The following is a 26,100-nucleotide window of genomic DNA, read 5'->3' as shown; positions in this document are numbered from 1 at the left end:
GATTGTGTTCACTGCACCCCACAAAGATTCTGTTCACTGCACCCCACAAAGGATTTTGTTCACTGCACCCCAAAAAGATTGTGTTCACTGCACCCCAAAAAGGATTTTGATCACTGCACCCCAAAAAGGATGTTGTTCACTGCACCCCAAAAATTATTTTGTTCACTCCACCCCAAAAAGATTGTGTTCACTGCACCCCACAAAGATTGTGTTCACTGCACCCCAAAAAGATTGTGTTCACTGTACCCCCCAAAGATTGTGTTCACTGCACCCCACAAAGATTCTGTTCACTGTACCCCACAAAGATTGTGTTCACTGCACCCCAAAAAGATTGTGTTCACTGCACCCCAAAAAGGATGTTGTTCACTGCACCCCAAAAAGGATGTTGTTCACTCCACCCCAAAAAGATTGTGTTCACTGCACCCCACAAAGATTGTGTTCACTGCACCCCAAAAAGATTGTGTTCACTGCACCCCAAAAATGATTTTGTTCACTGCACCCCAAAAAGGATTTTGTTCACTGCACCCCAAAAAGGATGTTGTTCACTCCACCCCAAAAAGATTGTGTTCACTGCACCCCAAAAAGATTGTGTTCACTGCACCCCACAAAGGATTTTGTTCACTGCACCCCAAAAAGATTGTGTTCACTGCACCCCAAAAAGGATGTTGTTCACTGCACCCCAAAAAGGATTTTGTTCACTGCACCCCAAAAAGATTGTGTTCACTGCACCCCACAAAGGATTTTGTTCACTGCACCCCACAAAGATTGTGTTCACTGCACACCAAAAAGGATTGTGTTCACTGCACCCCAAAAGATTTTGTTCACTGCACCCCAAAAAGATTGTGTTCACTGCAGCCCAAAAAGATTGTGTTCACTGCAGCCCAAAAAGATTGTGTTCACTGCAGCCCAAAAAGATTGTGTTCACTGCAGCCCAAAAAGATTGTGTTCACTGCAGCTCACACACAGAAAAATGGATGTGGATCACTGACACCTGCCTATCTCCAATCCCACACCACACAGCAATATCGATTGTAGTTTGTAGAACACAGTTTCCCTAAAATTCAGCAGACTCTGTCCCTAACAGGATTGAGAAGAGATCGTAGATCAGGATTGAGTGCAGATTCACCCCACCCCCCACACAGCAATATCGATTGTAGTTTGTAGAAGACACTGACCCTATAATTCAGCAGACTCTATCCCTAAAATGCCTACAACTCGCCCTGCCTAAACACTCCGACCTGTCCCTCAATTCTATCCGGACACAAATGGTTTTTTCCTGCCTATCTTTCCCTAATCAGCAGCCAGCACGTTGATGTGTGCTCTGTCCCTGATATAAGCAGCATAATGACGCCGCTGCGGCTGCCTCGAACTTATAAAGACTTGGTCACATGCTTCAGACGGCCAATCACAGCTACTAAGACATTTGCAGGCATGGCTGGGATGGCTTAAGGCACACCAGTTAAACGATTGTTGATTGGCTGTTGAAAGCCCGCCATGAAAAGAGCGCCAAAGCATGCAAAACCCGGAAATAAAACGACCGAACACGGATTTTTACCCGAACATACAGTAAAGTGTCCGTGTCCGTGTTCGGGTACAAAAAATCCAATTATTCGGTACGAACACGAATAATACAGTCCGTGTTCGCTCAACACTAATTACAATCACTTTAATATTTAGCCATTGCGCATGTAATCACACATTATTTTACACATTAATGTGGATTGCTTTAAGCCAGCCCACTGAATGCAATGAGCCACCAAAGCACCAAAACATCCTATATATAGAAATTGCCACAAATTTTTTGATGGAATGTCTCTTGGTGCATTCTCATGCGTGACGCATGTGCATTGCCTTATTAAGTTGGGGAGCAAATCAAAATGATTTGCATCACAATGTGTCAGGGCATTTAACATGTGTTGCAATAACATGTCCATTCATGCAATGCATAAGTGCAAATCAGCCCTTATCTTTGATGCAATATATAATAGAAATGACTAGGGAAAGGGCGTAATGCATTAAACAGCTTTATCATACAGCGTACATTAATATTATTATTCTATACCTCTAAGCAGTATTATTAGCTGTTATATCAGTTGCTGATGCTACCTAATTCATTATTTAAAAAAAAAGTGTTAGTAATAAAAAAAATACCAGATTATCCCTTCAGGCTATTATCCATGTATTTTTCCCTTGTGATGCCAAAACCTAATTCAGCAAACATTTATAATGAAGAATAAAGCCACTAGCCACTTTTTTTTTTTTTTTACACCGTTTACTAGTAGTGCTCAAGTCATGCGCTACAGCTGTAAAGTAACAGAAGTAGTGCAGACATTGGTTTACCTTGGTCACAGTCCCTAGATATGCCAGACTGGCATTTCTAGCATGAAAGCTAGTATCATTACACCAATAGGGCTGGAAACATATCTACATTGCTTGTAGCATCTCACAATTTCTTCACAATTACTTCAATGGTTACAGTATCATAGACGTCCGGAGTGATACTTTGATCTATTAAAGGACTACAGTGACTCTAGACCAGCCATTCTCAACCAGGGTTCCTCCAGAGCTTGCTAGAGGTTCCTTGAATTGTGGCTTGTTGACCTCCCATTTAATGTTGCTTTCATAGACCCACAGGGCCAATGCCATTTAGCAAAGCTAACAGCATGACACTGATGATCTTTTTAGTGTTTGTAAGGATGGCATTCCGAGTCTGACCAAAACTTGAAGTGTTTTATTCTTCTGACTACCAGTGTAGGCATTTTTCCCATTGCTCCAAGATGAATTCAGTTAGGGTTCTCTAAGACCTGAAATCTATTTAACTAGCCCCTCTTGGTGGAAAAAGGTTGCTCTAGGCAACTGCAAAATTTTTATGGGTGTGAAAAAAACACAGTAAAGGGAAAGGATTTATGAAGGTCTTCAATTTATAAACAGTAAAATGCGTTCATGAGAGGAGCAATTTACAGACAGGTTTTTAGTTAGCTAAAAGGGGTCTGATTTAAAGGATAAGTTCAGCTTTAGTAACATGTTACGTGTTACACCCATATTTAGGGGCCCCGTTGTGACAGGGGGCCAGGGATCTTCTCCCAACACCTGCTGTCACAATTTTAAAAAATGCAGATGTGCAGTACTCCTCCCACCTGGCCACATCATTCATTCACAGAGTTCTGTGAATAGGAGAACTACAATTAGTGTCATCCATTGCAGCTGGGTATCTGGTACAGCAGATACTGATTTGCGTGCAGGAGGTGCTCATTCTTTTGCGCATGTGCAGGATCGTGAGCATAGAAGCCTAACAAGACAGGCAAGGACTGGAATGCGCACATGGATGATCATTGTCACTGAGAGTCTGCCTGGCCTACGTGCTGGATTGTCTTCAGCTCTGGTTCCTGTGTTCCTGGTTCTTGAAAGCCTGATAACTAGGGATGATCGAACGGTTCGGGTCCACCATCGGTTCGACCCGAACATTGGGTGTTCGAGGTTCGGACGAATTTAGAACTTTTTGCCCAAAAAGTTCGGAATTCGGCAACCAGAACCGCCCAAAATGCAATGCTTCAGGAAACGGGCTTTAAAAGCCCGCGATTGGACCAGAACCATTAGCAAAAGCCAATTGAGGGGGCAGGAGAATGCTAGGAATGTGATTGGAGTGACTAGGGGGTCCCTAGACCAATCATTAGTGAATACGCCCCCCAGTATATAAGATCGCCCCCGCCATATTCCTAGCATTGTTATACTGGACATGGAAGAGAATGAAAGCAGTTCTGTTAATTTTACTTTAAAAGTGTCATTTAGCTATTTTTAGTGTGAGGAAAGGGATATCTAGTGTAGTTAGAGTGCTCCTTTACACTTAAGTTAGCTTCAAAAATTGAGTTTCTGTAGGGAAAGTGTTAAGTGTAAGGGGACCGTAGTGTAGTGTAGGGTTAACTGGCAGTGACTGCTATGGCAGGGTGACAAAACCCTTCCATAGCAGGGTGACCGCTATAGAGAAATGATCATTTCTCTGAATAGCTTCATAACTGAAATATGGCTTCTCACCAGCCAAGCATTTTTTATGCTGCAGGGGCTGCCACTGCCAGTGCTTTTTTGAGGACATGTTTGATGTCAGACATGACATCTGAACATGTGTATGGGGGGTATATATAGACATATATGTCTGAATATATACCCCTAGACATATATAGGTGTGATAGTAGCAGAAATAAATGCTTGCGCTAATGAAATCATTTACAGGAATATATTTCTGCTACTATCACACCTATATATGTCTAGGGGTATATATTCAGACATATATGTCTATATATACCCCCCTATACACATGTTCAGATGTTTTGCCTGCCTCAAAAGAACCCAAAAAAATGCCAAAAAAACGCTAGCATCAAAAAAAAAATGCCCAGGTGTGTTTTTGCTGGCATTTTTTAGGGGGTTTTGGAGGCAGGCAAAACATCAGAACATGTGTATAGGGGGTATATATAGACATATATGTCTGAATATATACCCCTAGACATATATAGGTGTGATAGTAGCAGAAATAAATGCTTGCGCTAATGAAATAATTTACAGGAATATATTTCTGCTACTATCACACCTATATATGTCTAGGGGTATATATTCAGACATATATGTCTATATATACTCCCTATACACATGTTCAGATGTTTTGCCTGCCTCAAAAGAACCCAAAAAAATGCCAAAAAAACACTAGCGTCAAAAAAAAAAAATGCCCAGGTGTGTTTTTGCTGGCATTTTTTGGGGGGTTTTGGAGGCAGGCAGAACATCAGAACTTGTGCACAGTACCACTATACACATGTGCATTTTTTGGGGTTCTTTTGAGGCAGGCAAAACATCTGAACTTGTGTATAGTGGTACTGTGCACAAGTTCTGATGTTTTGCCTGCCTCCAAAAACTCCCAAAAAATGCCAGCAAAAACACACCTGGGCATTTTTTTTTTTGACGCTAGCGGTTTTTTTGGCATTTTTTTGGGTTCTTTTGAGGCAGGCAAAACATCTGAACTTGTCTATAGTGGTGTATATACACACATCCATATATTTATATACACACCTAGACATATATAGGTGTGATAGTAGCAGAAATATATGCTTGCGCTAATGAAATCATTTACACTAATATATTTCTGCTACTATGACACCTATATATGTCTAGGTGTGTATAAACATATAAGTATGTGTGTATATATACCACTATAGACAAGTTCAGATGTTTTGCCAGCCTCAAAAGAACCCAAAAAAATGCAAAAAAAAACCGCTAGCGTCCAAAAAAAAATGCCCAGGTGTGTTTTTGCTGCCATTTTTTGGGGGTTTTTGGGGACAGGCAAAACATCTGAACTTGTGCACAGTACCACTATACACAAGTTCAGATGTTTTTCCTGACTGCAAAGAACCCAAAAAAATGCCAAAAAAAAACACTAGCGTCTCTCTTTTTTTTTTTTTTTTTTTCAATAATTGGCTTTTTTATCAAAAATGACAATTTTTAATAACTTTGGTGTCTGGGGGGTCTAAAAGGTGTACCTGTGAAGTTTCAGCTCTGTAGCATGTCCAGAACCAGAAAAAAAGATCATATAGGTGTTAAAGTTAAAGGAGGGTCCCAACCCACATCCCTGTTCTACTGAAAAATTATCTTTTTTTTTTTTTTCATGGTTCTGGACATGCTACAGAGCTGAAACTTCACATGCACAACTTTTAGACCCCCCAGATACGAAATCCAAAGTCAAAATAAAAAAAAATCTCTTTTTTTTTTTTTTTTCAATAATTGGCTTTTTTTATCAAAAATGACAATTTTTAAGAACTTTTTTTGTGTGATTTGGTGTCTGGGGGGGGGGGGGGGTCTAAAAGGTGTACCTGTGAAGTTTCAGCTCTGTAGCATGTCCAGAACCAGAAAAAAAGATCATATAGGTGTTAAAATTAAAGGAGGGTCCCGACCCACATCCCTGTTCTACTGAAAAATTATCTTTTTTTTTTCATGGTTCTGGACATGCTACAGAGCTGAAACTTCACATGCACACCTTTTAGACCCCCCCCCCCCCCCGATACTAAATGCAAAGTCAAAATCAAAAAATCTCTTTTTTTTTTTTTTATTTTTTTAATAATTGGCTTTTTTTTTATCAAAAATGACAATTTTTAAGAACTTTTTTGTGTGATTAATAGTTAATGGGGCATGACCCAGAACCCTGGGCACTTTTTAGGGGCGTTTATTTGGTTTTAGGGCTTAAAAATTGTGTTTTTTGATTACCGAAGTTCGGGTCCCATTGAATTCAATGGGGTTCTGAAATCCGGGCCGAACTTTCGGGAAGTTCGGATGTTCTGGCCGAGTCGAACTTTTCAAAAGTTCGATCATCTTTACTGATAACCTTGTTCCTGACCCGGCTATGTCTGACACCTCTCTTGCATCATCCCTGCCTGTTATGTCTGTTGTGTTACGAACCTCAGCTTGGACTTATCACTGTTTCTCCGCTTCCTGATTTGGTACCTTCCTGCCAGCAGGTTACTGACTTCTGCCTGTTTCTGACCTTGAACTTGATCCTGACCCTGCACCTGTCTGTTGCTGAACAAGGCTTATGACCAGACTCCATTCTACCGCTGAAAGAAATATGTTTCTAAGCTTCAACTCACTACAACAGCTTCCCGGTACCTGTGCCCTTCCACTGCCCTTGCAGTCCCTGTCTCCACTACACGGGGTGCTTGGTTGGGAATTGTGCAAGATGCCATCCTTGTCATCTCGGACTCCACAATCAGGTAAGTAACTGGATTGCAGTTCTCAATGAACTACCAGGGCATTGGTGAGCACATAGGTAGTTAAATGGATCTTCCTGTAATTCAGTAACTGCCTGCCAATATGTGGTACAAGTAGACAGCTACACTGACAGTCTGCAGGAGCGTGAGATTGCACCCATGATCTGATTGCAGGTGCAATGTTTTACAGGCTCCTAATAAAAACAAATAATACAGTAAATGCATGTTTTTTTAACCGGCAAAAAGATGTACATTTATTATTTTATGAAGAAAAGGTGACCATACCCTTTAAAAGAAAATTATGGACTTTTAATGTTTTTAGATAAAAAAAAAAAAGGGGGGGGGATCATTAAGAATCTTGTTTTGCTGCATAAGTTGTAATTATAATGTATACTGTATGTACAGGGATTGGGTTGCTGATGTTCCTACAACACTAGTGTCTTCCAGAAAGGGTCATTCTGAAAACAATAGTTTTTTTTTTTGCAACCCTTTCAGGTTCAGGTGCAGCCCTTTGCAGATGCCCATAGTGGGAGCATTGATTTGCAAAGGGGCTCTAAGGACAATTTTTAAAAAAATGGGTAAATGACCCGAGTAGCTGTAACATGCAGTTTACAAAACAGGTGCAAAGTTAGAAGCAAATATTGCAAAAGTTCAAGATGGCAAAACAAGTTCAGGATGGCAAAACAAAACATGCATACATTGCGGAATAATGAAATCTGCACAAACATATAAAAGCTGCCCAAACATGGACTCTTCAAATCACTGCCTGTGTCCCAATCAGAGTACAAAGTGGCTGCATAAGACTTTATACCAACATAAAGTCAAGCAGAGAATCACTACTTCAATAAAACAGTACAGAACACTGCTTGTGATTATCCTTATATCAGTGTCACTCACAGTGATGACCACTGTAGCTGTGGTAACACAGGTAAAGCAGCTTGTTGGCAGGTGTTAGTGACCTTTAATTGCAGCCTTCCCTGTGGTGATGTAGTGGGTAGAGATAGTACCTGTTGCCAACTGGGGGAAGGGGTATGGGAACATGACACCCCTGACCTGCATGGTGTGGCCTGTTTACTTGCAGTGACACTGAGAGCCCTCTGCAAGGCTTAACCATTGGGGTTTCCAGAGGAGGACACATTGGGGACAGAAAAGGAAACCTTGCCACCCCTGATCCTCTTTGAGTGGGTCCTGTGGCTTGGGCATATATGAGGATCTCCCTTTGTGTGAGTGGATCCAGTGTTGTTCTGGTGAGATCCGCTTCTACTCTGCACCCCTCTTGGGTCCCGCGCCACCATCTTCTTCTGTGACCTCATTGGTAAGCTACCAGTTCTTCTGGGTTAAGCCGATGGCTTCACCAATGATGCACTTGCTGACCCCGCTGGCTGCTCCTTTCCAAATGAAAGACTATACTTCCTGGGATATGAGATGTACTGTACATAAAAATAAATAAACAAAAAAAAAATGCCCGCTTTCTGCATCTGAGGAAAGAAGGGGTGGATGGGAGGCAACATGCTCTGGAAGGCGAAGTTCCACTTTAAAATGCAACTGGACTGGACATTGTTTTATTCCAAGTAACAAAACTCCTGTCCCACTGCCCCCTCCTGTCACACTCTGCCCCACTCCTGTCACACTCTGCCCCCCTCTTGTCACACTCTGCCTCCTTCTGTCACTATGCCCTCTTCCTGTCACACTGCCCTTCTCCTGTCACTTTCCCCCCTCCTATTACACTGCCCCCCTCCTGTCACACTGCCCCTCTCCTGTCACACTCTGCCCCCTCCTGCTACACTATGCCCCTCTCCCGTCACACTGCCCCCCTCCTGTCTCTCTGCCCCCTCCTGTCACACTTTGCACCCCTCCTGTCACACTGCTCCACTTCCTGTCACACTGTGCCTCCCTCCTGTCACACTGTGCCCCACTCCTGCCACACTGTGCCCCCCCTCCTGTCACACTGCCCCCTTCCTCTCACTCTGACCCCTCCTGCCACACTCTGCCCCCCTCCTGTCACACTCTGCCTCCTTCTGTCACTATGCCCTCTTCCTGTCACACTGCCCTTCTCCTGTCACTTTCCCCCTCCTATTACACTGCCCCCTCCTGTCACACTGCCCTCCTCCTGTCACACTTTGCACCCCTCCTGTCACACTGTAACTCTGATGTGAAGGGGGGACTCCTGATGTAAAGGGGGACTCTGCTCTAATAGGGGTTCTATGGATGCCCAGTAGAGAGCTCCTGATGTAAAGGGTAGCTCCTGATGTATATGGGGACTCCTAATGTGAAGGGGGACATATGTAAGGGGGGGGTAAGGGAGGGCTGCAGATGTAAAGTGGGGTTCTTGCTGTAAAGAGGTAAACCCGATGAAGAGGATGTGATGAGGTGACTCCTGATCTAAAGCGGACTTTGATGTAAAAGGGTGGGTTCCTGATGTGAAGAGGGAACTCTGATGTGAAGGATGGGGGGGGGTTCTGATTTGAAGGGGAAACTCCAAAAACTCCAAAAACTCCAAAAATCCTTGCACCAACCCTGCAGAAAACCAGTATGATGTCTTTCCAATCACATTGTCCTATAACATATGAGTCAGTTCACCTGCAGCTGCCTGGCATATGCTCTATCTTCTCAGGGAGAATCATCCTGTTTCCTGTGCAGGAGGTTCATCAGTGCCATCCAGTGGGGACTGACAGTAGGAGAGTGGCAGGGTTACAATGACTCTGCCCGCCCTGCACCTTCCAGGCAGATAGGGAGTGAGGTGAAACGTGACGTGGGCTCTATACTTCTCTGTAATATTGGGGAGAGCCAGAGGAATGCAGTTACAGCTATATGACATCACAAGGTAACACATAGACATATGAAAGGTGTTCCTCAATACATTCATACTGTGCTGGCAGGCAATCAAAGCAAAGACACATGGGTGAGGGTTAGAACATCATTGCTGACATTTCAAATGCAATGACTCATCCACTCTGATTTTTGGATCATCTGTATATTAGACATATACTGATATAAGGGAACTCTGATCTAATGGGGGGGTCTCTAAGGAGAGGGGAAAATTTACTGTCCGCTGTTAAAGTGTTCTGGTTTAGCTGGAAGGAAAGGTGGCAACCCTACTTCCCGCCCGGCCTATTGTAAAATGACTGTCATATGATGTAGTCCCAGAACACCTCTCTTGCAGGGCTGCGCAGGAGCGCAATTTGTCACCAGCAGTGTCCACTGGCCCGCTTCCAGTGTCATGTGATCGCTGTGACCAATCACAGCAGATGACATGACAATTGTAAACAATGGATGGCTTCCTTTCATACCATCCATTGTATACAATTGTGTTGCTAGCCCATCCATACCATGTAATTAGCTTTGACCAATCACAGCTAATCACAACATAAAAATGGTTGCTTATACAGCACTAATGAAATTCATTGGTATATGCAATCATAATGTGTAAAAAAAAAATTCTGATCTCTTCCCCACCACCACACCAGTTATATGATAATGCTGAACTGCACTGGTGACAGTATGTAAAAAAAAAAAAACAAATTGTGAAATTTGTTTTTGAAAATGTGAAAATTGACTCTGCTCCCCCCACCCCAAAGCACCTTGTCCCCATGTTGATGTGGACAAGGGCCTCTTTCCAACAACCCTGGGTGGTGGTTGTGGGGATCTGTGGGCAGGGGGCTTATCGGAATCTGGTAGCCCTCTTTAACATTGTACCCCTACTCATTCACCAAAAAAAGTGTCAAAAAGAAATAAAAACACACGCAGAGTTTTTGACAATACCTTTATTAAAAATAAAATGTCCCCTGATGTAAATCTATTATTAATCACCACTCCCGCCACACCGCCAGACCCGAGAACAAAAAAAAAAAGCTCTGCCCGCTACGAAGGATGACCCCCTTCTGCCTGCTCTGTTGTCTGACATTTCTATCTTAGGAGCAGGGCCACCCAGCAACGTCACCTTGTGGCACCGCCACCTTGTAATGTCACTAACCCAGCATGCACCAGTCGGCCTCACCAGGTGACGTTGACATGTGGCTCCGCCCCTTGCCTATTTAGGAGCTGTCAGACGGCGGAACAGGCAGTCGAAGGGGAGCCTTCATTGTGGACGGAGCTTTTTTTTCCCTTTTTTCAGGTCCGGCGGGGTAGCAGGTGTCGTGATTGACTATGGATCTACATCAGGGGACATTGTTTTTTTTTTTTTTTTAACCACCCCCCGTCCGCGCTACAGCCTATATACGGCTGCAGCGCGGACTCGAATTTTCGGGAGGCCGTTTTTAAACGGCCTCCCAGTGACACGCCCCCAGCGCGCTCCCGCGTGCGCGCTGCGGGGAAAATCTGTGTCGGCCGTGTCCAAGGGACACGGCCGATCACAGATCGTGGTGAATGGCCAATCACAGCGGCCATTCACCACGTGATCTGGCCGTCCAATGAGCGATGATCTCATATGTAAACATATGAGATCATCTCTCATCGCCGGCGCTCCTTCCTCACACGGAGCCTGCAGTGTGAGGAAGGAGGGGGAGCCTCACAGCGCCGGGGACACAGGAGAATGTAATCAGGGCACCGATCACCAGTGCCCTGATTACACAAGGTAAAAACACACACACAGTGCCCCCCCATCAGTGCCCACAGTGCCCGCCATCAGTGCCCCCCATCAATGCCCACAATCAGTGCCCATAGTGCTGCTAGTCAGTGCCCATCAGTGCCTGCTCATCTAGGCACTGATGAGCACTGACTGGCAGCACTATGGGCACTGAGTGTGGGCACTGATGGTGCTGCCCATCAGTGCCGCTCATCAGTGCCACCCGTCAGTGTCCAGTGCCATCCGCCAGTGCCCATCAGTGCCGCCTATCAGTGCCCATCAGTGCCGCCTCTCAGTGCCGCCTCTCAGTGCCCAGCAGTGCCACCTATCAGTGCTCATCAGTGCCGCCTCTCAGTGCCGCCTCTCAGTGCCGCCTCTCAGTGCCGCCTATCAGTGCTCATCAGTGCGGCATATTAGTACCTCCTCATCAGTGCCCATAAGTGCCACCTCATCAGTGCCCATAAGTGCCACCTCATCAGTGCCCATCAGTGCAGCCTATCAGTGCCCATCAGTGCCGCCTCATCAGTGCACATCAGTGAAGGAGAAAAATTTATTTTCAAAATTTACTCGCAGAAAATAAGAAAAACTTTTTTTTTTTTTCAAAATTTTTTGTATTTATTCTTTTTTTTTGTAAAAAATAAAAAACCCAGAGATGATTAAATACCACCAAAAGAAAGCTCTATTTGTGTGAAAAAAATGATAAAAATTTCAAATGGGTACAGTGTAGCATGACCGCGCAATTGTCATTCAAAGTGTGACAGCGCTGAAAGCTGAAAATTGGCCTGGATGGGAAGGGTGTTTAAGTGCACAGAAGGCAAGTGGTTAATAACGGAATTGTCAAAAATTGTGTGTGTTTTTATTTCTATTAACACTTTTTTTGGTGAATGAGTAGGGGAACAATGTACCCCATATTCACATAGAGAGGTGGGCTTGGATCTGGGGGCCCCCTTATTAAAGGTGGCTTTCAGTTACCGATAAGACCCCTGCCCAAAGACCCCACAACCACCACCCCGGGTTGTGGGGAATAAGCCCTTGTCCCCAGCAACATAGGGACCAGGTGCCTCAGGGTGGGAGGAGCAGAGCCTCCCCTGCCTCAAAGCACCCCCCCATGTTAAGGGCATGTGGCCTGATATGGTTCAGAAGGAGGGGGCACTCGCTCGTCCCCCCCTTTCCTGGCCTGCCAGACTGCATGTTCAGATATAGGTCTGGTATGGATTTGGGGGGGACAGCACGCCATTTTTGTAAAAAAAATTGTCATTGGAGTTCCCCAAAAAATTCCTACCCAGGCTGTTTTTTGTTTAATTGTGCCCTGGGTTTCTCCTTAAAATCTGTACCAGTACGAAAGGGCCTGGTGTGGATTGGGAGGGACCCCCTTGCCGTTTTTTCACATTTTTTTTTTTTTCATTGAGTTGTCAGCTGACAGCTTATAACTCACCTGTAGTTAAGGATGCAGCGGTGGTCTGCTTCCAGGTCCGTTCTTAACAATTAGCTATTCACTGTGCCCCAGCAGTCAGGTACATTGCTTCAGCCAATCAGGGCCCTAGAATGCACTGTGCAGCGCGCAGTGCATTGAGAGGTGCTCGGCGGGTGAAAATCCAGCCGAGCGCCCCATAAATTTGGGTGTTCAGTGAACCCCAAATGGGCACTGCTCGGGGCCAAACTGATGCTCACCCGAATCGTTCGCCCATCTCTACTAAATACTTTGGATGGTCTACTTTCCAAAAAGGGGTCATTTTTGGATATTTATGCTGTCCTGGCATTTTTGAGCCTCAGGTAATGAGATAGGGTGTCAGTACAGCAGGACTGATCAATTTTCAGTTATATATGCCATAGTTTGTGGACTCTATAACTTTCCTAGAGACTAAGCCCCGGTTCACACTTCTGCGATGAGGGAAGGCTGTGAATTCGCAGCCTGTTCCCACATAGCAAACGCACCCCCAGCAGTTCACACTGCCATATGCGATACGCTGGGGGTGTCAATGTAATCTTAACGACACCCCCAGTTTGATCGCATATCGCAGTGCGATCTTGCAGTTCGCACAGGATCGGATCGCACAAGTGTGAACCGCTGTGTGATCCGATCCTCATGCGGCTGCAAAAAAGGGTCCTGTGCGTGTTTGCTGCGGGTGCGGTGCGAATTTAGCCATACAAAGTGTATGGCTAAACTCGCACCGCACAGCCGATCGCATGTAATGAAGGAGCAGTGCACTCCGACATTACATGCGAACGCCGCAGCCGCATGAATGTGAACCGGCTCTTAATAATATACACTGATATGGGTTATTTTCACCAAAGAAATGTAGCAGAATACATTTTGACCTAAATTTATGAAGAAAAATAATTGTTTTGCAAAATTTTTATCAGAAATGAAGATAAATGTATTTTCTTTTTTTTTTTCTGTTGTCTTTCGTTTATTTAGTGAAAGATAAAAAACCTAATGATGAATAAATACCAAAAGAAAGCTCTATCTGTGTGAAAATAAAAATGTCAAAAAAGTTCTTATGGGTACAGTGCTGCATGACCATGTAAAAGTGCGACAGCACTGAAAGCTTTAAATTGGCCTGGGCAGGAAGGGGGTAAAATGTGCCCGGTATTAAAGTGGTTAAAGAGGGGTATGGAGGGTTCAGAAGTGAGTATAAGTGAAAAAGGGGTATGGGGGTTGGGGAATGCATGGTGAGTACTGATGAAAGGGGCACAGGGGTGGGGTGCAGAGGTGATCACTGGTGAGGAGAAAAATGGGTGCATGGGGGGATGCAGAGATGAGTATTGATTAAAAATTGGTATGAAGGGGTGCAAAAGTGAATATTGGTAAAAGGGATTCAGGGGGTGTGAAGGTGAGAATTAGTGAAAAAGGGGTACAGGAAAGGGTGCAAAGGCAAGTATTTGTAAAAAGGGGTACAAGGAGGGGTGCAGAGGCAAGTATTACTGAAAAAGGGGTACAGGGACTTGCAGAGGTGAAAGAACAGTGGGGGAGTGAAGAGGTGAGCATGGTGGGAGAGAAATACGGGGAGGTGCAAAGTTGACCATTGTGAAAAGAGGGATGGGGAGTGCAGAGGTAAGAATTGATGAAAAATACATATGGGGTGGCATCGATGTGAGCCTTAGTAAAATTGAATGTGGGGGAGTGCAGAGGTGAGCACAGGTGAAAGAAGGATTTAATGGGATTGCAGAGGTGCAATGTGAGCAATGCTGGAGGTGTGTCTCCATACTGGACCCACTCACCTCTAAGCAGTACTCTGTGTTGCTTCAACCACACTGGGGGACCCTCAAAAGGGACTAACTTTGTAGGACAGAGCCAATAGCAGCATTCACAAAAAAGCCCAACATCCGCAAATCGGCTAGCAAGTATCTATTCAGAGGTCAATTACTTACAAAAGGATATTCCCTTGCTACCTAAACAAGTTCAAGCAGAACCAAACCCTTGCAAAAATAACTTTTGTAGTGCACTGTAAGTCAAAAAAAGAGTATCATTGACATGTTTTTGTGCAAAAAATTTTTTTTATGTTTTATTTTTTGTTTTCTCTCCTTTGATGGGCACATCCGTGGGCTCTTTGTAAAAACTTCCTGTGGATGTATGAACTCCAGCGTGGCTATGGCAGAATATGCCAGCATGCTAAATAAGCGTTGTCACCCCAGAAAAAAAAAGTGCGTGTGTATACACTTTGCTTCTATGATTTAATTGATATGAACATATAAAAACAATTAAACATTTTAAGATGAGTAGAACAAATTCATACTGGATTTAGATGTTTATAGTGAATAGGTTCTTTCCACTATTGTAGAAATTGTGTCATTATGGGAATTTTATTATCAGGTCCACCTAAAATTGCAATTCCCAGCAGATAACAATAACCTGTATGTCAAAGCATATCTAGTTTTGTTGTGTCTCATCATACTGCACATCCCTATAGATAATTATTAGGGAAAATTAAATGTAAATGATTTATCTTATTAGGTGTTCTGGTCTACTCCACCCAGAAAATCATGCCAACGCGACAAACATCATAAGGGAGAAGACCAGCGGCTAGAGTGATGCAAGCCGATTAATGATAATTGATCAAAATTATAAACAGTGGCAATCCTTGGCAAGCAACTGTACTGCTTGAAGAAAAAGAAAACATTAATATTCAGGTTCGACACACCCTTTAGATCTTATATATATAAAGAATGATATTTCTTCAGAAATCACTCTTTCCACTGGAGCTGCTCTTTTTTTTCTCTGGATAGGGTGACCTTTTGCTTGAACATGTCTTACTCTTTTAAACAATCATCCAAGTCTGTGAGCATGGGCTCCACCTCAGGAGGCTTTGGTGGAGGTGCTGGTGGTTATGGCCAGTGTGGCTTTGGCGGAGATTATGGTCAGGGAGCTGGTGGATTTAGTCAGGGAGGTGGTGGATTCAGTCAGGGAGGTGGTGGATACAGTCAGGGAGGTGGTGGATACGGTCAGGGACAGGGAGCTGGTGGTTTTAGTCAGGGTGGAGGAGCATTCCATGGCCAAGGAGCTGGAGTAGGCTTTGGTGGTGGTGGTGGTGGTGCAGCAGGCTATGGTGGTGGTGCTGGATCAGGTTTTGGTGGTGGTTTTGATGCAGGCTTTGGAGGTGCAGGTGGTGGCTATGGAGGAGGTGACAGCCTTTTTGGTGGCAATGATAAACAAGCAATGCAGAACCTTAACGACCGTTTGGCTTCATACCTGGACAAAGTGCGACAGCTAGAGGCAGAAAATGCTGAATATGAAAAAAAGATTAAGGAATTTTTGGAGAAACAAAGATCTGGTGGTAGCACAGGAGAAAAAGGAAAAGACTACTCCAAGTACTTTACAACTATTGCAGATCTACAGACTAAAGTAAGTTGTTTGTTATTTAACTGGCTACAATAAATTAATTGGTGGATTTATTGTAACAAAAATGTATTCCTTTCTTGCAGTGATTATACCAGTAACATGTCAATGATATTAAAACATATGTGTAAAAGAGCAGGATTTATTTTTTAGGAGAATAATTTTTCTCACTTTGTACATGTTGGTTTGTTGTGGGCTTTAATGAAAATGCATACTTTAAAAACTTTACATATGCAATACAACTGATTTGCCTGACTATAAAACATTTAAAAGGTTCATAAAACTTCTTTAAGATAGATATGAGAAAGGATATTTCAACAAAGCAAACCTACAATGGACACAGTATTTTCAAAATTTAACGTCGATATTTTAAAGTGTATGTTCAGCCATAGTTATGATCAGTGTGGGAAAGAATTGGAACAGTTTAGTATTTACTACTATCTGAGGCTCTGTTAGAGTCAATACGTGAGGATAAATCCGCAGAGGGATACAGACAGTAATGAAAAGCTAACAGTAGTTCTAGTCTGCCTTAATTTGATGAAAATTTTTACATTTCCGTCTGTGTCCTTGTAGATTTTTCCTTTACGTTACTGTCTGGTGAAATGTTGTTACCAGGATGGTAAGGGAGGGGAAATCTTTCAAATGGAGCCCAGGATAGATGTAGAGGCCCAACCCAAGAGTGGTTCTATTCCATCCCTATTCTAAAATTTTTTTAAAAATATTGACTTGACATACACTTTGAGGAAAAGCAAAGTGTTTCAAGTGATGATGGGCTATGTGTTTAGCACTAAAAGTCTTTACTTGTGGCACTGGACCACCAAGCTACCAGCCGTGACAAACTCAGACGGCCAGATCTGAAAATTATTCCTTTAAGTAAGTGTGGCTGGAATTTTTATTTAAATGTAGCTACCCTACCCTATGGTAGTTACCCTATTTAAAAGTGTGGGCACTCCAGTCTGGATATTTGTGTCCATTTTCTTTGTTTATTTTTACTAAAAGATAATTTTATTACAATAACCTAACACTGGCAAAAATAAAATAGGTAAACCTTTTTATTCTGTTTTTGTACTGAACTAACTTCATCAGATTAGATGTATTCATCTTGTAGGGATGTTAGAATTAAAACAGGGATTGATGTACTCATTTGTTTCTTACAGATCATTGCAGCCAACAATGACAATGCCCAGATAATCCTGCAGAGTGACAATGCCAGACTGGCAGCAGATGACTTCAAAATGAAGTGAGTTGACTTTAATGTCTGTCAGAAAGGCAAAGCCATTGGTTAGCATGATTACTTAATTAAGAGGAAGGAAAACATCTAGGTCACCAGCTAAAACTTGCTCTTCCAATTGACATTTGGGCATCCTTTGGGTATTAGAACTTTTTGGGATTACAGAACCAGGATAATATGGGAATCTGAGCCCCCTATAGGGGAATTCAGATGCCACTGCTTTAAGTAATATGGGAAAATTAAATATCGTAATACTATCTTTTGCAGACTTTGCTCATTTGCATCCTTATCACAAACCTGGCAGTGTCTGATTGATGTTGGTATTACACTTCTGATAGTATTATATGTTACTAATCATACCCCCCACCAACAAAGCTACAACGCACTACATAAATTGTATTACTCTCACCGTGGTATTTCTGTCACTACAAAACCCTACCAGGATATACTAAGGTCTTCTCAGGTGCAATCCCTTCATTTTTGTTCCAACTCTTTTCCTTAGTTAAGAATATTACTGGCTATTATAAATATTATCCTCTCCAAAAACATCTGGAAGACCAATGTTCTTGAGTCTAAGAATTTAAGCAACACAGTCCCTTTACTTGCTGCCACTAGTAGTTAAACCTAGATGTGAGGACATACTCCCACAAGGCTTTACTGGACAGTTGATAAGAGTATGTCGAGGAGTTATTCATATATTAAAATGTCTTCATGGATGCATATCAGTCTGGAGGAGTGGGAATTCTTAGGCAGACTACCCCATATTTGGCCCTTTAAGACCAATGGTTGGAAATAAAGTTTGATGTCACTCGGGTCCTCCAAGGGCATAGAGTTGAGTGAGGGCCATCTTGCCCTCACTCGTCTTCCTGCCCATCAGGCGAGGCGCTACTGACTACTGACGGCTCCGGTAAGGGGGGAATGAGCACCTCTCATGACACCCATAAAAGTGATCCCGTGGTAAATCTGCCACTGGGACCACTTTTATGTAAAAGAGGACTGCTGGCCATGTAAGAAGATGTAAAGATATGGCAACTATCTGCTTCCATAACTCCGATATTTAACGTCAAAATAGCAACGTTAATACACGGTGGGTGGTCCAGAAGTGGTTAAGTAATAAGTAAGGATGTGGTTTTCAGCCAGCTGATTAAGTGGCATGAAAGATCCCGTTGACTGTCATGCATCTTTGACAGTCCTACAGGCTTTCAACAGCTGTCAACCCAAGCAAGACTTGATGTGTTTTCTTCCTCCCATGGCACCAAAGATGAACTAAGAATGCTAACTTTAAAGAATTGCATTAAAACATATCACAATTCCTAGCACTTTCTGCATTAAATGTGGCAAGTTAATATAAAAGAGGACCTGAATTGTGGAAGCTGTGACCAAAAATGCGAAAGGAAGACAAAGTACTAGTCACCAGTATTTTTCTGCCACTTATCTTCTCCCCATTTTTGACTTTTTCCACATTATGCCTCTGTGTAGAGGAAGAGGTGGCCATATTAGTAGATAAGCAGGGCTCTTCCTCCTAAAATCAAAGCTTCCTCCCTGATGACTGGTGGGATAATGATCAAAAAGCAGCAGAAGTACAGTGCAGAAAATACAGAAGCCCAGTAGGAATGAAGCAGAAATTAAGATTGCCAGATGCAGCTTTCTTTACTTCCTTTCCAGCAGGCCCTTAGGAGAACAGTGAGTATTACCGGAGTGACATCACCAAATCTTGTGACACTGGCAGTCACAGGCACACTGCCTTAAGATGGCCATAAACCAGTAGAAATTTGTTTGAACATTCACACGGAAATACTAAATATTTAATTTTTTCCATCTTGCTATTATTGGTTCAACTAATTTTGTTTGAAAGCCCTTAAAATTTTGTCCAGACCCGGTACTTGAATGGAATTCCAGATGTAGTAAACTGTTTTTTTTTCTGCCTAGAACATGCCCATTACAATATGTATGATTCTTTCCCCCCAACGAAAACCACATTCAGTTAGAATTTCGTTGATTCGAGAAAAGCTTTTCATTCTGCTCTTTCAAATTTTCTCATCACTACAGTCAGAAACAATCATCGATTTGACCCCATTAACTATTAGAAAATCAAATAAATGTTCCAAAAATAAAATTTGTGATCAAAATTCTACTAGTGTATTGCCAGCTTTGGATGACCTCACACTGCAGATATACTGTACATACAGCTATTATGCTAGAGATTGCATGTGCCTAGACACAGCCACACATCAGGGAGTGCTCCACTATTTTTCAGGATTCAAGACTTATTGTTAAGGGTTATGCTTAGGCAGAATTAACATTTCTAGCTGTTCAATCTTGCCATCTTGGTCTAATGACTGGTCACTATCAGCCCTTTGAAGTGGATTATCCCCAAGACTGGCCCCCACTGTACTGCCTTCCCCACCTACATATTTTTCTACCTTTTCCATTTTGCCTATTCTTTTAATGTGCTGCTCAGTACACCACCAACCATAATCTCCCCATAATCTCCCTTAATATGTCCTATGCTCTATAATCATACGCTAAGTAACCTATCGTGAAGTAACAAGCAGAGCTCGACTAAGCCTTTTATTCCACCATAACACCAATCCCCAACACAGGCACCTAACTTTTGATTACAAGAGAAAGCTTCTTTTTGTCAAACTCAGTAACTACTAGGAAAAGATATGTACATATGTTTTAATACTACCTACACATCTGAGCTGTACAGAATGTAAGGAGACTTACAGTTGCATGTGTTCATCTCTTGTCAATGCACTATTCAATTTACTGTACAATATTTGTTACAAATTCCTATTCTGTAATGACATTATAAACCCTCAATAAAAAATTAAGTACAAATTCTTGACCAAAATCAAACGGTATATCTGCAAATTTTTTGACAATACATATATCTTTTTGTTTACCTTGCTAGGTATGAGAATGAACTTGCTCTCCGACGCAGTGTCGAAGCTGATACTAATGGCCTTCGTAAAGTCCTGGATGAATTGACAATGGCCAAATCTGATCTGGAATCTCAGTTTGAAGGTCTTACTGAAGAACTTTTACTTCTCAAGAAGAACCACGAGGAGGTAAAATCTAAAAAAAAGTTTTATTGAGGCCCTCTATTTGTTAGTTTAAAGGTATAAATCCATCCAAAATGATTTTTTTTAGTTTTGGATAGGTTAAGGTGGGATTAGAAACCCTTTTCCGATGACAACGGTTTCACCAAATGGGAAGTGCAGCAATACAGTATCTCCCACAGCAACGTAGACAGAAATAAAAAATATTTTTATTATTTTTGTAGAGGAAGGCTAGGACTCAATCAGGTTTTTATTGCTTTCAGTGCCCAATTGCATATTTTTGCTCAATGCCTATCTGATTAATCCATTGTCACTCAAAATGGGTTCTAATTTTCTTTCTTCATCCAAAATTAGAGAAACATTTTGACTGAATTAAAATTTTAACACTGAGCCCAAGGCAGATATAAAATACTAAAATAATTCAGCTCTGTATTCATGATTATTAAATTTATATTAGACTCTTGTAGCTCCTGTTCTTCAGAGCATAGAGTGGAGTGGGACAAAAGTAGCAAACGGAGCCGGTCAGTTTATGTGCTGACATGGAGCATGCTGATAGAGGGGAAAATCAATGACAAAGAGATGAGCTCATCAATGTGGTGCTTCTGCTTCACTGCCTAGTCACAGGCTAGGGATGGGTCAATAACAGCCTAGGCTCAGAGAAAGTGGGTTGGCTGATGCTGGCTGTCATTCAACCCAGAAGACCAAAGACATATTGCAAAAAAAAAAAAAAAAACAGTACTGTGGCAGATGAAAAAAGCAAATTTTTTTTTTTTTTTTGTATTTTATTAATTTAACAAGCTATTGTGTTTTTTTTTATCTGTAGGAGGTTAAGGGATCCCAAGGAACATCTGCTGGCGACGTTAACGTAGAATTGAATGCTGCACCAGGAAATGACCTTCTAAAGGAGATGAACAATCTCAGAGAACAATACGAGGCTATGGCTGAAAAGAATCGCAAGGAGGCAGAAGAACAATTTAAGAAGGCAGTAAGGAACATTTTATCTTCATTAACCTATATTGAAGTTTTGGATTCTCTAAAAAAAGCTATAGTATGACACTAATAGAAGCAGGTGGCTGGGACATCGTGTAGGAACTCAAAAAAGGAAGTTTCTAATCAGGCAATTCTCCTGGTTGTAGAACTCATAAGCTGACCAAAAAATCTTGTGAGTACATGTCTCAGAAGGCCACTAGGAGATCCTTAAAGAGTTTAAGTGTTGCCAGCTAATGGACTATTCTGAATGACCTAAACCATTTTGTAGGATATTGCCAGGTTGACTATTTTGTATTTTTGAAAGAAAATGAACAGAAGAAAAGATTGTGGTTTACTTTTGATAAAGAAACCATTCAAGGGTTCTTTCAGATATTTATCATTATTCATACATATGATCTTTGTATACTTCAATGTATGGCTTTGTTTATTTCATTTTTTTTTTTTTATCCCAAGAGCGAAGGTTTGAAGAAAGAAATATCAGCTGGAGTAGAACAAATACAGACAAGCAAGAGCGAGATTTCAGACTTGAAAAAGACACTTCAAGCACTGGAGATTGAGCTTCAGTCACTACTGACCATGGTACAAAATTAAAGGCATAACACATAATGGTAGACAGCGTGATTGTGTCAATATACAAGTTCCATGGTTTGTTTGTTTTCTCATGAACAGAAAAAATCTCTTGAAGAAAACTTATCAGAAACAGAAGGACAATACTGTATGAAAATTTCCCAGATACAAGCACAGATTACTGGCATTGAAGAGCAACTGACACAGATCAGATCAGAGATAGAGTGCCAGACTGCAGAGTATGAAGATCTGCTAGACATCAAGACAAAACTAGAGAACGAGATTCAGACATACCGCAAACTCCTGGAAGGAGAGAGGTAAGAAAATTCTGTATATTGGGATGTGAAATGATGGGAATAATGTATCCCCAGAAAATGAAAGAGTTGGTATAGCACTGGCATCACCAGAATTGGCAAATTAAAAGTAGGACAGCAGTAATAAAGTCATGAGTCACTACATTGTATATTACTTATGTCTTGTTATCAATGAGAATAAACATAAACCTTAATTATGTTCTATGGAGTCCTTCTACCCTAATGCAAAAAAGAGCATCCATTGCAGACTCCTTCATAGTGAAATGTAACAACACACTAGAGTACTTTAAACAATTAATAACGACACCTGCACAACATTTATATGTTCTGTTTTTGTGCAGATTTCATTCGGATTCAGCAGTTTCCTTTATGGGTGCCCATAATGTCCCATGGTCAGTGCCTGGCGCCCATGCTACCATACAATATAGATGCTAATGAGGAACAGCATAATAGAATACCCTGGGAACAAATAGTCAGTTGTTTTTTTGTTCTTGGAGTGGTCTTGAAAAGCCAACATAACATTTTCTTTAATAATTGCAGTGGCACTGGACAAGGATCAGGATCAGGATCCGGTGCAGGATCAGGATCCGGTGCAGCATCAGGATCCGGTGCAGGATCAGGATCCGGTGCAGGATCAGGATCTGGTGCAGTAAAAGGTGGATCTCAAACTGGAAGTGCTTCAGGATCTCAAGGTGATTACATTTCAGGGTCTAACATCTAAAATGTGACATAAGTACAATTTAGGAGCCCTTCTAAACAACAAAACAACAACTTTAAGCATTAAAAAGAGCAATATAATTGGGCCATGTACAAAAATGACAGGTTGTGGAGATATGCCTACAACCAAATCAACCTTTTTCATTGTGAATCACCCAGTTATGCTTAGGTGTTTTAATAGGGCTTTAATGAGAGCTTTGTTTTCATTGCTCTGAATGGACACATCCAAATATTAAGCTTGTTCCTTGTTTATTATGGTCTATTGCAGCCTTTCTCAACCTTTTTGAAATCATTTTCAGCTCTTGGGGAACCTAGCCCAAACCAATTCATTAGGGATCAGTAGGAAATATGCCCCTTACATTGCTGGCCAAAGGAAGGAATGCCCCCCTTACTGTGGTGGTTAATAGTTCTGCCAGGTGGCATTTGCCCATAAACTGTGCAGACACCATCAAATAGGAGGTCAGTCAACCACAGCTCAATGTTTCCCCAAAACATTAGGAGGACCTTTAGGGTTCCATGAATCCCTGGTTGAGAATGACTGGTCTATTGCATGTCAGTAATTATAATAAGAGGTTCAGGTTCCATTTCAGGACAGGTTTGAATCTTACAGTTGGCTCCTAAAAATAACAGTTCTTTATTTTGACTTTGATAATTAAATGCTATACATTACCAACGAATGCACTGCATATAGGGCTGCTTATCCATTTCATATATAATGGATTGTTAGGCAGGAAAGAATATTGTAAGTTTACAGTAGCCTGTGCTGCTGGCCATGGGCCCAGAAGTACTTGGATTTGTCTCATAATGAGACTGATGATCAGGATATAATTTGGCTCTTTATTACCCTTCTGATCATCTGGGCCCCTTTGCAATGAGTGCACTGGCACTGGTATGGTCAAGGGAAGGACTGCCCCTGGTGATGGTAGTGCATCTTCAGAGACTAAAGTAGTGAATGTTCAGTGTAGAGTCAAAAGGATAGGTATACCCTGGAAAGGCTTGCAGTCAAAGCATATTCAATGTCTCCAGGAAACAGACTATCTAGGTGGCAACATGACAATAACAAACAGGGAGCAATGATCACATTTATTAAAGAGGTTTTAAAACTCTTTGGGCAGGGGTCTTCTAGCAGTTATACCTTCCATTGCATATGAGAACACTGCTTTTAATAATAATTTATCTATTCTCTTTTATGTTTAGGAACAAAACGAACAAAGAGAGTGAAAGTGGTCGAGGAAATCATTGAGAATGGAAAGGTTGTAGCAACCAAAGTTAAGGAACAAGAAGTACCTGATGAATGAGACATATTCAAATGACCAGCAATTTCACCAGACGTGCCTGCTCAAGCAAAATGGAATCCTGTAAAAAAAACTTCTTAAGTGTTCTGTATTCTGTCTAGAAGTGACCACATGATCGTTATGTTCCTTGATCACATGGTTCAGCACTCTGTAGGCGACTCATGTCTCAGAGCAGTTGTATTGCTCTCTTCTCTTTCGTATTTGTACTTTGAAAATCTATCTTTGCTTTGTTTTGCTACTCAAAATAAACTGTTCCAATGCAAGTTATACATGGTCTCCTTTGATAAATAATTGCATTTTTAGTACTACAAAGAACATCGCTATTAACATTTTAAGCTAAAGTGATAGAACTCTGGCTGATCATAGACCTTGTTTGATTAAGCTGAACTCCAGGCAGCTATAACGACTCAAAATAATGTGGCTCTATACACAAGTATGAGCATAGGAAGGAGGCTCAGTACATTACTGTAGGACTCTTTATTAATAAAACAAGTATTCCAAGATACTCACAATAGCAAATGACATATAGGTACTGTATATCAATGTCATTCACACCATCAGATGCATGTCCATCAAGGGGCGCAGCTTACGCCCCCTTAGGGCTCCGAGGAAGAGGGCATAAGAAACACATAAGCTGCGCTCTTTGGTGGACATTCATCTGATGGTGTGAATGACATTGATATACCTATACAGTGAACCCCCCTCTATCGCGGGGGTTACGTTCCGGACCCACCCGCGAAAAGTGAAAATCCGCGAAATAGAAAAACCCTATTAAAATACACTGTAGGCATGTTTTTTTACAGTCACTGTACTTTTAAAAGCATTTTAAGGTCGTTAAACACTCTTTTAAAACAATAGAATCTAATTTAAACACATAAAAGATACTGAGAGACAGAGCAAGATTTAATTAGTAAAATAACATTACAGAAAAAAACGCAATATAACGGGACCGCATAAACTGAAGCACGATGGAGCGGGGGTTTACTGTTTTTCATTTTTGTTTTTGAGTATATTGGAATTCTTGTTTTATTACTAAAGAGTCCTACAGTCAGGTAATAAACTAGTGTGGCTCCTTCCCATGATTGTGTTCTAGTGTTCGATTTCCCTGAATTGAAAAGGGCAGCAAGGCAACAGTGCTTATGATAGTGGTCAATAGTGATGGAGATTTCCAGTGGATTTCATTGACAAGATTGTCCACTCCAACCCCCACAAAATCTGACCTGGCACTAGTCTCTTACAATCCCCTATACAGCAGGGTTTAGACTGGGAGAGGGAAAGGCAGCACAAGACGCCATTCAGGAATGTTGCAGTGCTCATGTGCTGCTAAAATGGATATGCTGATAGTAAGAGAGAGTAGAGTGACCGAGAGATGAGTTATTGGGTGTCCTGCCTCTCCTTCCCTGTTCATTCATAGACGGGGAAGGGTAAGACCTGTAAATGTTATCCAACTGCATGGGATTTTTCTCCACATGAAAGACCCAAAAAACATACCAAATACAATCATATTTAAACTAATGAAAACACAAAATAGAGAAATTGGCGTTAATTGGCCCTGGCACTTTTATTGGTTTCAAAATTCAGACCCTTTAGCAAATAACAAAATGAATCCATTAAATTCTCATATAACACACACATAATGCTTTGCCATAATGACTCAAGCAAAACATAACTTTTAATTTATAATAAAGTCCCCCTTTGATACAAAGGTGACAAACCACATAAAGTGCTCGTGACGGGCGGAGACGCGACTTAGCTCTTCTTGCTCAAACTGTCCAGC

General features: G+C 41.8%; 1 protein-coding gene across 2 annotated transcripts; it reads left to right on the top strand.

Annotated features, from left to right (window-relative positions):
* The first annotated feature begins 15,484 nt into the window (after positions 1-15,484).
* LOC309566809 (keratin, type I cytoskeletal 47 kDa-like) lies at positions 15,485-24,590 on the top strand. Of its 2 annotated transcripts, XM_082272124.1 has the most exons (9): positions 15,485-16,150; positions 17,302-17,384; positions 20,293-20,449; positions 21,264-21,425; positions 21,884-22,009; positions 22,100-22,314; positions 22,852-22,883; positions 22,944-23,003; positions 24,226-24,590. In XM_082272124.1, exons 1-9 carry the CDS (start codon positions 15,554-15,556, stop codon positions 24,324-24,326), a joined length of 1,533 nt encoding a protein of 510 aa, XP_082128250.1. In that variant the 5' UTR covers positions 15,485-15,553; the 3' UTR covers positions 24,327-24,590. The 2 variants fall into 2 exon arrangements, with proteins under 2 accessions (XP_082128250.1, XP_082128249.1); XM_082272123.1 differs by having other exon boundaries at positions 22,852-23,003.
* The last annotated feature ends 1,510 nt before the right edge of the window (positions 24,591-26,100 follow it).

The sequence above is a fragment of the Pelophylax lessonae genome (assembly GCF_965119305.1).
Source record: "Pelophylax lessonae genome assembly, chromosome: 11".
NCBI classification, from domain to species: Eukaryota; Metazoa; Chordata; class Amphibia; order Anura; family Ranidae; genus Pelophylax; species Pelophylax lessonae.
Note: the sequence above shows the minus strand (reverse complement) of the source record. Positions and strands in the feature narration are given on the sequence as shown.

Bases quoted from the DNA above. Each gene is read 5' to 3' on its own strand.
- LOC309566809 (XM_082272123.1), top strand. From the start codon at position 15,554: ATGTCTTACTCTTTTAAACAATCATCCAAGTCTGTGAGCATGGGCTCC. The intron at 17,385-20,292 runs GTGAGTTGACTT...TTACCTTGCTAG, and splicing joins GCAGATGACTTCAAAATGAA to GTATGAGAATGAACTTGCTC. The intron at 20,450-21,263 runs GTAAAATCTAAA...TTTTATCTGTAG, and splicing joins TCAAGAAGAACCACGAGGAG to GAGGTTAAGGGATCCCAAGG.